Source organism: Danio rerio, chromosome 12, assembly GCF_049306965.1.
Source record: "Danio rerio strain Tuebingen ecotype United States chromosome 12, GRCz12tu, whole genome shotgun sequence".
Classification (NCBI taxonomy): Eukaryota; Metazoa; Chordata; class Actinopteri; order Cypriniformes; family Danionidae; genus Danio; species Danio rerio.
Window position 1 is genome coordinate 33799874 of NC_133187.1, and position 12330 is coordinate 33812203.

The 12330-nt window shown below is 39.7% G+C and overlaps 1 protein-coding gene across 9 annotated transcripts in view; it reads right to left on the reverse strand.

Moving 5' to 3' along the window:
* Positions 1-289: 289 nt before the first annotated feature.
* The window catches only part of grin2cb (glutamate receptor, ionotropic, N-methyl D-aspartate 2Cb), a 133771-nt gene continuing 121730 nt past the window's right edge, over positions 290-12330 (reverse strand). For all 9 annotated transcript variants that reach the window (XM_073918598.1, XM_073918600.1, XM_073918604.1 and 6 more), the window contains 3 exons: positions 10360-10547; positions 9560-9792; positions 290-7125 (listed from right to left, as the gene is read on the reverse strand). In XM_073918598.1, coding sequence (XP_073774699.1) covers positions 5746-7125; positions 9560-9792; positions 10360-10547 — 1801 coding nt within the window. In that variant the 3' untranslated portion in view covers positions 290-5745. The remainder of the gene's footprint in view (positions 7126-9559; positions 9793-10359; positions 10548-12330) is intronic.

The window sequence follows — 12330 nt, forward strand, 5'->3', positions numbered from 1 at the left end:
TTTCAACCACTTTGTGTCAAACTCACACACTGCACCTTTAATGAATATAAATATGAGAAAATATTAGCACACAATACACACTCTCAAATGTGCATATACACGATTAATATTAAAGCTTCATGATTACTTTTTTTATATAAATTATGTGATTTTATTGCGTAATCTTGAGTTGACCTTAAAACAAATTAACAACTTATAAACTCGCAGTTCTGTTAAAATTACTCTTTCCTTACCTTTTTTTCAATGCTACAACCTGCAATCATGTACAGACAAAGATAACCAGCCTCTAATGACAAGAACATCCCTTTATTATCACAGAGTTGTCATTCGAAACACCTCGCCATGAACGTTTTTGAAATAATTAGCCAACGGCGCATGTCTTTGATTCAACAGAGCCATCTCAAAGGGGATGCTTAACCAAAGCTAATAACCCCAGAACCCGTCCCGTGAGCTCATACCGAAGGCTCGGCAGGATTGGGGGGGAATAGGGTCAATAAGATATGAGTGTCTGTGACCTGCTGTCGCATCATGAGAGCTAGAACAGATGATCAGTACAAAGGTTGAGAACCGTTAATTCACACAGCACAGGGTTTCCTTTAATTAAAACAGTGAGCACGAGGTCTCTTCGTGAGTATGATATGACAATCAGAAGACTAAACATTTGTCCAGCCAGACCCGAAGCAAACTTTTACAAAAACAACCGAATACATACATCATATAAAAGTTGCTTATAAACTATGGAAACCCATCGGAACCCGTTCAGACAGCTCCTTTACTGTGCAACGTTTAGTTACAGCTCTTCAATTATAGATTAGATAGATTAAGACAGACCCTGGATTCCTGATATCGCTTGCTAGTCGTGGATGAGATAAATCACACAGAACGGTATAGTACACGTAATACTCATAGGTTAATTAACATTGTGCTACAATTTTGATAAAAATCCCCTCATTCGATTTGGATAAGCTCAGTGCAGACAATGTACTCGTGATTGTGCGGAAGCTTTCATTAACATTAGCATCATTCGTGTTGTGACCACATTCAATAGCGCATTGATAGGCTTGCAACAGAGTAAATAAATGTACTGTATGTATTTTAAGTTGTTGATTGTTGTGCAGGGGGAAACCTACTCGTTTATCAGCCTGTTGAGTTGTTAATTGATGGACTTTCTGACTGGCAGCCTCTCAGTGGTGTGTTTCTCCATAGTTCCCCTTCTCCTGCCAGGCAGTGAAGCCCTTGGCTCAAGGTGACCAGCAGCATCTGGGACAATTTGCAGCCCTGAAGAAAAGCAATGAAATGAAGGCGTGACAGTGCAGGTGTGAGTAATTGTTTTATTGTGAGCATGTCTAGAAATGTGTGCGTTCCCTTGCCTTTTGTATAGCATTTCCCTTATTTCTCCTTCTTTCAAGAATGGCTCTGCGACAGTTTGCTATGAAATGGTGTTTACAAGAAAATTCTGTTTTAGTTTTTCTACTTTACAGTTTTATGTCTAATTTAGTGATTCATGGCATTTCGTATTTATTTGTGAATTTACTAGCAGTTTCTGTGTGAAAATGGATTTTGTACACTTTCAGTACAGGCTCATTGGAGGTATATATATATATATCTCAGCCTTAACTTTTTTTACGAAAAGTAACATATGTTGCTCCGAGTACATTGCGTTGCAAGTTTCAGATTAAAAATCCACTAGGGGGCACTGTCTACATTTTTGCAAAACTGAAAAATGTTACTTGGGATATGCTTTACATTTAGTTACACATCCAGGAGATTGTTGCACTTGTTGTACAGATCACCTAGATAACCACTGATCCAATCTCATTCCTAAGCCCAAAAGCAAATTTCCACTAAGTCTTCCGATGACTCTACATTGCTTTTATCTCTTTTGTGGAACTGTGGTTCAAACTTAAGTGCTCTGCATCACAAGTACAACACTGTACAAAGTGAATGACCGAGCAAACTAAACATGCCAGAAATGTTGTACATATATTGACATTTTGTAGATAGCTTACAAATAATAGTTGACTTGTGGTATTTATTTGATGTTGTGTAAAGAGCCACGTGAAAACGATCCTTTATTTTTTGAACATATGTGTCTGTGAATATCATGAATGTGAAAAGAAAAAAAATGTATTGGAGTCATACTGCTCTGCTGCATAATGTAGCTTTGAAACTGCAGTATGTTAAGTACGTCCTTAAGTAAGTTTTTTTTGGTTTGTGGCCTACAAAAATGCAGCTTGAGGCATGTATATCCAATGAGCCTGTGTTGAATATTTATTATTGTCTACTATAGCATTGTAATTGCTGTTTTAACAGTGTTATGGAGTGCGTCACTCACTTCTTGAGTGAATCATTTAATGAACTACACATTAAGATGAGTTTTTTGTTTGTTTGTTTTACTGTCATATTTAACATTACATGTCTAAACCACCCAAGATATCCAACAGTTAGCTCTCTGCAACTCTGTGGGCTTTGCAGAATGGGAAGATGACACGCACAAAATAATGGATGAAGTGCAAGAGTAGCCTACTGTTCAAAAAGGGCCAAGTAAACAAAACAGATGCTATTTAGGCTGAAGTGGCACCGTTTTTGTTATCTTGTTCCTGTATCTGTAAAAGCTAAAATGTCTTATTTTTACTTTCTGTATCTATTTGAAAATGAAGAAAATGTTGTCTAAAGAATAACTTTTGTTTTTATAAATAAATGTTCATTTAAAAACGTTTAAGTTTAACGTATTATATTACAATTATTATTATAGATACGCAGATTATAGCTCACTGAATGCGCTGTTAATCTCCACGGTGACCTATCAACATGCATTAAACAAAGAATTAAATTATTAAGTGACGATTAGGCGCGGGTCGGGTGTGGATACATATATTAGATAAAACTATATGTGCAGGCGGGTGGCGGGTGAATGATTAGCATGAAGCCGCAAATTCTGGTGTCATTTCAGTGGGTCCGAGCATCCTGGCCAAATTTCCCCACTGGCTTCTGTCCTGACCTGCTATGGACTTCTAACCATCCCCATATTATAATTGGCTTCATCACTTTGTCTCCTCTTCTCATAAGCTGGTGTGGTATGCGGTCTGGCGCAATATGGCTGCCGTCACAACATCCAGGTGGATGCTGCACACTGGTGGTGGATGAGGAGATTCCCCCCAAAAATGTGTAAAGCACTTTGCGTGTCCAGAAAAGCCCTATGTAAATGTGAGAAATCATTATTAATATTAATATTATCAACACACTAAAAATACACTAATTTAATTATGATTAATTGTCAATATCACACACCCCTCTGGTAGAAAAACACCACTCTTATAACTACATGAGTGGCAATAGATGTCCTAGGGGATTTCCATGGGGCTGAATCACAAGCAAATCTGATCAGACACACTCAAATGAATGTGAATTATTAATGTTCTGCAAACACACATCTGCCTCGTCATTCCATTGCATCTTTCACATGCCTGGATGAGACCAGGCCCTGTTGACTTTTAAATGCATTTCATTTTTCACCACAGCTACCTGTGGCGTTGATATATCGCTGCTTATTTCTTCCAGAGGACGGTCCCCAGCCTTCCTTGATGTTTTTATATGCATGTATTGAATCATTTATCAAGTGGCGAGATCATTCAATAATACGCTTTTCAGGAACACAGAGAAATAAGACTTTGCTGGGATCGCAATGATGATGATGATGGCTTTAGTCTGCCTCTCCTTGTGCTTGGGTTTTTTTATGAAAATGAAATGTGGTGTTGTTCTGCGCCAGGCCTCTTTTTGATGTCACAGAAACATTATGAAAACAGTGCAATTATTCTGTGGTACATAAATCTATCTGTGCACGCTGGCAGTATGGAAGATTAAATCACTTCTGCTGCACTATGAACTGTTATATGGCAATAGCAAAGAAAAGCTTGTGTTGAAAAGAAAAAAGTGTAAAGTTTCTCGATGTTTAGATTCTCAAATGCTCCTCGCTCACCGCTTGAAACGAGGGCTTCTTATCGAGAGATAACAAAAGCCTTACAGCATAATTACCCCAGCGCAGGTCACCTTGAGCATCACAAGAACGCCCTGCGGTAGAGACAGCCCATATAATGAAATCCTAGAGTAAAGGACACTTTTTGGTAGCACGTCCTCCTGTATGATCACTCCGCAATGTTGCTTTAATGAGACTTTCGTGACAACCTCAAACGAGTCTCAGGAGCTCGTACACATTCAGATATTGTAGCTTAAATCCCGACAGAAGGAAATGTGGTTTCTCCTTTCCTTGTGGTTTCTCTTCTTTTCCATGCGTTGCACCATCCTTCTCTCGCTCTTTCACACTCTGGAGCATCGCAAGTTTATTTTGAGGCACAGACAGATTTCCTCATGGGTATGTGAGGTTTAGTATACGGGTCAAACACACTTTGTAGCAGTCATTCGACATCAACGGCAGAATTTCTACTCTAAACCTGATCGTATGAATGTCAGCAGACATATTTGGGGGATGTTATTAAACCACTTCTTTCCATCGTGTCACAACTGCAAATAGCCAATCCCTGTTAAAAGGGGTCTAAAATATGCCATGGCTCTGCATATAAAAGGCAGTGTTCAAAGAGTTATATCCGTCAGCCATCTAAAGAAGACAGCAGTTACAAAGGACTAACTGATGGTCCTTTGTGATTTATTAAAGTGTGAAGATCCTTGATGATGCTAATATTAGAGTACCATTCAATTTGCTCGTCTTCAAAAGCCTGCTCACAGCAAAGAGAGAGAGATAGGAGATTGGACATTGAACGAGAGACAGAAAGGGAGCGTTAGAGCCTGAAGAATCCACTTATATAGCCCTGCTGTTAAAATAAAAAATATCGGACAATATGTCTGAAGTGTTTACAAAATTTCAATATCATAGAGAATCACACACTGTATAATAGCAAATGTACTTCAAAATGAACACTTCGTATAGTTTAGTGTCCCGGTTTGACTTCACTACTACAACCTCTTAAGAAACACCCTTTGATCCTGTCCAATACACATATAGGAATATATTGCATTTGGTGGACTAAAGAGAACAGCTAATAGTTTACAGTTCTACATGTCCATACGTTTCAAATTTAACCGTTTGAATATTTCCCTAAATAAATCCCTCAATTATTACATTATTGCACTTAAAAAAATATATTAAGAAAAGAAAACAAATGAAACAATAACCATGGTTTGTGTTCTGCTCGTGTTAAAGGAACAGTTCATCCCAAAATGAAAATGTTCAGTTTATTTACTCAACCTCTGGCTATCCCAGATGAATTTTTTCTTGAATGGAACGTTAAAAAAGTTTTTAGCTGAAACTGTGGTCCTTGGTGATTAAAAAAAGCAAGTTGACTGCTAACAGCACATTAAGAGTAAAAAAAAAAAACATCTGAAGAAAAAAAGACACATCTGGGGTGGCCTGAGGGTGACTAAATTAACAGCAAATTTCATTTTGGGGTGAACTATCTTGTTAAGGCCAATTCACACTCCTCCAAGTGATTCCAACCATTGTTAACAGTCACTTCACTTTAGACATTGCTGACAAATGCAGCTTTACCACATCCAATAACTAAATAAAAGCACTGACCAAAGCCAATGGAGGTAACCAGATGAACGTGTCTGTTGCCGCTGGTCGCTGTCTGTCGGTGCAGTGTGAATTGGTCTTTAAAGGCAAAGTCATTTAAGTCAGTAGAAGCTTGTGGTCCAAATAGTTCATAATTGGCACATGGAAGGACAAGTTCACACCTCTGATTCCAGACTGGAAATTCTGCCCCATGTCATGGGCACAATAGGGCTGCTATGAACAACCCTGCTGCCTGGAACAGGCACTAGATGGCCATCCTGTAGCTGTGCGGGTGCCCTATACCCTCCATATACACTGTCACTGGGATGTCCCATACACGGGAAGATGTTGCATAATTCAGCTGGTCCATATGACAGTGGGCTCTGGTAGACTGGCAGCTCTGGGTAGGAGTAGGGTCTATGCACCAAGCTGGATGCCCTCCTGACTGCTGCCACATTGTGGAAAATCGCCTCCTTGTAGGAAGGCAGCCTGGTGGACTGGCTATGTCTCAGCTTCTGACTTTTCCTGGAGTTTCGCCGGAAGGCATGAAGGTAGGTGTGATCCATTGGTTGAGCATAACACATGGTGTTCCTCACCCGTCCGTGTACATCCACGCAAGGGAACAGATCAGGTATAGTTACTCTAGAAGGGGGTGCAGCAGTGGGTCTGTCACCTGGGAATTTTACTCTGTCTGGACCCCAAGTGGCTTTCAGGAAGGATGGTCTGCGATGAAGCTTTCTTTTCCCTATCAAAGGTATTTCATCAAATGCAGGGTCAAAGTACGTTTTGGCACAAGAGTTACAAGCTGCATCTGCTACCACAAAGGGATTTTCACTGAAGGATGAGGAAAGATGATTTTCAGGAAAACTGTTTGCTTCGGAGTGACATGTTAATTGGTCTTTATAATCATGAAGACCCCTCAAATCCATAGACTCCACCAGGAGATTTTGGGGCCTCTTTTTCCGCCTGACTGCATCTGAGAAGTCATTGTGACAGGACTTGTGGTGTTCGGTGTAAATGTCTCTATATGGGACGAAGGAGGAACCTGTGTGAGCCAGGTCAGATGGAGGGTCATGCATGGCAAGATGCGGTGTGCTTAGACTGGATACAGGAAGCATGCCATCGTAGAGACCCCTGGTCCTGGCGGGAAGCGTGTAGCGTAGAGGAGTTGGCCGTGTTAACACTCTGTGGTTTACCATTAGCGGTGGGCTGGTGGTTGTGGTGTGTTGTGTGAAAGGTGGAGTTATGGAACGCTGCATGTGAGGTATGTGGTTCTCTGCGACATTAGCAATATAGGAGAAGTGACCGGGAACTTTTTCTGTGGTTGTCACCAGTGGGATACGGGCTGGGAGACTGCCACTCCGTCTGCTCCAGTTCTCAATGGTCTTGGTGGCGTTATCCAAAGAGTTCTCAACTTTGGCAGAGGAGACGATGTCCTTGGCTGTCTGAAGCATTTTCAGCATGTTGGCCTGGGCGTAATTGGCGGTGATATCTGGATTCTGTATGCCAGTAGATCTGCCAATGTCTTCGACTCCATTGAAGCAGCTGTATATGCCCTAAAACATAAAGTGAGTAATGAGAGTGTATTCCTGCAGATAAGTGGTATTTTGAAGGCGTTTCATTGGATTCATTCACAATTTTTCTCCATTATAATGATTAATACAACAGATTATATTTTTGTAGGAGACAAAGATCAGTTCAGTGTTTCGTGTCAAAGTTTAATGTGTCTCCTAATGGTGAATTATTTCATTATTTGTACTACAATAATGTGGTCATATTTTAACTTAATTTGCCCAAACATCTTATTTAGTAAAATATTATACAGTAGATTAGGGCAGTGAGGGCAAAAGAAACCTATCACGACTTTCTTGCACAGTATTGAGATTTCGATTTTGACACACAGATTTTATAGTGTGAATCTGAAACATTTTTCTAAAGGAAAACAATCAGAACTTTAGAAAACACCTGTAACATGTTTCTAAAATAGGTTAAAAATAAAATAAAAATCACCTAGTAAAGGTGTAATAGATAATCTCCTGAGCAGACCCTATGACAAAACAAAGAAATAGACTACTGTGTGTGTGTGTGTGTGTGTGTGTGTGTGTGTGTGGTATGCCGTCTAACACAAGTAGGCTCCGATGTTCTGTTTGACCATATGTCAAGCCTCCTTTCCACTGCACACGACAAACGACAAGCGACAGACCGGAAGTCATTCATTTCCAATGGAGAGTAGTCCGGGAGCTGCGTTGAGTTCCGATCATCTCCGTATGCGGAAAATTCGGATCCAAATTGAGCTGCGGATCTGTTGAAATATTTGAACTCCTGCGACTAGACCGTATGCGACCTGCCGACCGGATATGATGTATTCCAGTGTTGTCCAAGTAGATCGTGCGCGCGAGATGAGAAATATGAGTTTATTTGGTTATTTTTTTGAATTATAAAAAGCCTATATATATACAGTATATATATATATATATATATAAACTTTTCTGTTCATAAATGTAAGTAAAAAAGTAATAAAAATATTTATTTTTAATGTTGCCTCCACATTCCCTCCAGTATTTTAGCGGTCTATGAGTTTCTAGTATTCATTCATTCATGTAAACACACAGAGAATGAAGGCTCTTGCTTTTGCCCTCCTTTATTTCGGACACCATGAAATCAGCTTCTTCCCCATGGTGCATGACAAGACTGAAAATACTGTGCGGCTGCCACAAGGGGGTGTATTCCGACAGTCGTGTCCAAATGTTGTGTGCAGTGGAAAGGCAGCTTCAGAAGTAGTTGCATGTACTTTTGTACATGTCGACAGATTTTTTTTTTCTCCCATTGATAGATCATAGACCTCATTTGTGAGGTTGCTGTGAAATAGGCCGTTCACGTCTTTTGTGCGCACAAATTTGATATTTCCAATGTAGGCGCCCATCTTGCGTGCATATTGGGAGTGATACACGGGCGTATTCCATGCACACCTAGTTGAAAATATATCTACTTTCAGAATGCTGCAAGTGTAACGTGAGTCATACTGTAACAAGAACTGAGTTATCAGCTTCATACTTTATATAGAATACACACATTTAGTCTAATTACCTCAGACAAACACTGTGCTTTTTAATTTTATTCACGAATTTAACTTGTATCAGGACTGCAGCAATGTTTTGTTAGTTTGACATCCGCTGAGCAATGACAGAGGAGCGTGAGCACAAATCACGTTGAATGCTGAAGGAAACGATGCACCTTGCACTTTCCACATGCTTTTAGACGCGATATGTGATTGACAGGTTTACAAACTACCTGATTCAGAGATACATCAGCCTTCCTCTCTCCAAAGTAATCCCACAACATATGTGTTGACTTTTTAGGCACCAAGTCGTCCTGTGCTGAACCCATCATCCCTATTTATGCAGGCTTTTTGTCATTAAGCACAGTTTCCTGTTCTCGCGCTCTCTTTAGCCACAATGCATTAAGATTTGGTTCAAATAGCATACTGTGGGAAAATCGTGCTGCAAGGCGACACGATTCGAATTTCGATACGATTTCAATAAATCGCATATCCCTATAGTTTTGATTGTAATTATGAGTGTAAAATGTCAGTGTATCTTTGAATGAATAATTGAATGAATTAAGGAGTTTCAGTGGTTGGTTTACAGTTTTTGCAAAGAGATAATTTTTTTTTTAAATATAAGAATATAGCATGCTTTTTTTCTATAATTTCACAAAGGTCTTTAGAAATCATTATAATATGCAGATGTGGTACTTGACTAATTGTCTTTGAAGTGTCAATACTTTAAGGGTCCTTCTATGAATATAACATACAAAAGAACAACATGTATTTAAAATATAAATTTTCACATCTTTGCAAAAAAAATGATTAATTTCTTTAAAAAACAACCAAGCAAAACTAATATATATAAATACACAGCCCTAAAACCATTACATTGTATAAATCTAAACAAAAAGGCATTAAAAAAGAAATGAGCACTGCAATCTTACCCTGCTAATGGCCAGCAGAAAGTCTAAACGATCAGATTTGTGAACAGAGTGCCTCAGTTTCCAGTAAAGTAGATGTTCCCAAGCAAAGACCAGCAGGCTGAGACCCATGGCCACAAGCAACATGTAGAAAACACCTGCCATGTTGTCTATGTCTAGTTTAGAGCTCATGACCTCGTTTTTCTCATTCTGGCATATTCCAGACAGCCATACTGTCTCCAGTCTCTGTGTGTCCCCTGCATGAAAGGAAACAGGGTCAGGAACAATGCCAGAAACAGCGGCAGGCAAAGACTACTCAACTATGACAGAAACAAGAGGATACATAAGAATCACATATGTGGTCTGCCCCAATATGAAATAATGTGCCAACCTGGACATTATTTTGAAGCACTAGATGTGCATTCCCAATATAAAGGCTGTTAAAAAAAGCTACCTAATTTGGATAAAATTGCATGTAACATTTATGGTGAGAAATGCATTGTCAAGTCAAATCAATCAATCAATCAATCAATCAATCAACAAACCAACCACCCAACCAATTAATCAATGGATCAATCAATCAAACAACCAATCTATCAAAATAAAAAATAAAAAAATGAAACAAAACAAAATAGGCAGTATGGTTGCCCACAAATTCGTCTGAGGTTTTCTCTTACCTGCTGTTTGCACCGAAATGCCTTTCATAACCTCTCAATTCTCAGCACATTGAGTTTTTTACACTAAGAGGAGAATGTGATAGCTTTCATACTGGGGCAGAGGATATTAAGTGTGGACCAGTTCCGGTCCCCCCTAGTGCAATTTACCGTCTCCCAGGAACTGGAGAAGAGCCAGGTCTATGGGGCGCTTCCAGCGGGAGTCTTTCTGCAGAGCAATGCCGTAGCCTGTGGTAGCAAACACCTTCCCGCTACCAATGGTGACCAGCTTGCAGCCCTCATCCTTGCCAGCCATATAATTAAGAACTGCTGCATCATATATGAAGGCATCCAACTTCCTACACAGAGGACAGAAATGAGCCCAAGGCAAATGGCTTAATAATTACACATAATTACGTCAAGTAAATAATTAGCTCTTGTTAATTTATACTCCTTTTTTCCTTGACAAATGGAGGAGGATACATTATTTATGCTTGGCTGTTTCCCACCAGCGTTTCACTGACCTTTAGATCTCTGCAACTCAAAAATATCTAACCAAATTGCTTCTAAATGATGCCTATAATGATTTATCTCATCGCAGAATAATAACCAAATAGAGAATTGCCGTATTTTTTGTACATACATGGTATACGGTAGTAGCATGTAAGGGTGTATTGCATTATGAATACAGTCCTATTATTGGTTGTTCCTGGATTTTATGATGAATTTTCTGACAAAATTAGACCTAGGATTATTACTATGAAAAATAGGTATGGTTTAGTGGCATGCCTCTTGTAACATTTTGATTTCTGTAGTCCCTGTTACTGACATACCCTGACCGGCCACTTTATTAAGTACTCCTGTCCAACTGCTTGCTAACGGAAATTTCTAATAAGGCAATCACATGGCAGCAACTCAATGCATTTAGGCATGTAGACATGGTCAAAACGGTTTGCTGCAGTTCAAACCGAGCATTAGAATGGGGAAGTAAAGTGATGTAAGTGACTTTGAATGTGGCATGACTGTTGGAGCCAGATGAGCTGGTCTGAGTTTTTCAGAAACTGTTGATCTACTGGGATTTTCATGCACAGCCATCTCTAGGTTTACAGAGAATGGTCTGCAAAAAATAGACAATATTTAGTGAGCGGCATTTCTGTGGGCGCAAATGAGGTCAGAGGAGAAAAAGAGGTCAGAGGAGAATGGCCAGACTGGTTCTAGCTGATAGAAAGGCAACAGTAACTCAAATTACCACTCATAACAACCGAGGTCTGCAGAAGAGCATCCCTGAAGGCCCAACACATTTAACCTTGAGGTGAAAGGTCGGCAGAAAAACACAGGAAACTAAGGCTATAGAAGATTGAAAGACTTTCGCTGGTCTGATAAATCTTGATTTCTGCTGACATTCGGTTGGTTGAGTCAGAATTTGGCATCAACAACATAAAAGCATGCATCCATCCTGCCTTGTATCAACGGTTCAGGCTGGTGGTGGTGTAATGGTGTGTTTTATATTTCCTTGGCACACTTTGGGCCTATTAGTACCAATTGAGCATTGTGTCAACACCACAGCCTACATGAGTATTGTTGCTGACCATGTCCATGCCTTTATACTACAGTGTACTCATCTTCTGATCCTACTTCCTGCAGGATAACATGCCATGTCCTAAAGTGTGAACCATCTCAGACTGGTTTCTTGCACATGACAATGAGTTCACTGTACTCAAATGGCCTCCACAGTCACCAGATCTCATTCCAATAGAGTACCTTCGAGATGTGGTGGAACAGGAGATTCGCCTCATGAATGTGCAGCCGACAAATCTGCAGCAACTGTGTGATGCTATCATGTCAGTATGGACCAAAATCTTTGAGGAATATTTCCTGTACTTTGTGGAATTTATGCCACAAAGGACTAAGGCAGTTCTGAAGGCAAAATGGGCTCCAACCCTGTATTAGTACCTAATAAAGTGGCCGGTGAGTGTATTTGAAGCAAACACTACCAGTGTATGTTTTGTGTAGTTTCATTCTATGGCAGCTTATTCAAATAAATTAACTAACAGAGCAATCACACTACAGTTAGTTTTCATCAAACCAAACTTACAAACTGTGAACACACCCTAAATGGTACCATCGTAATATCTTATTTTA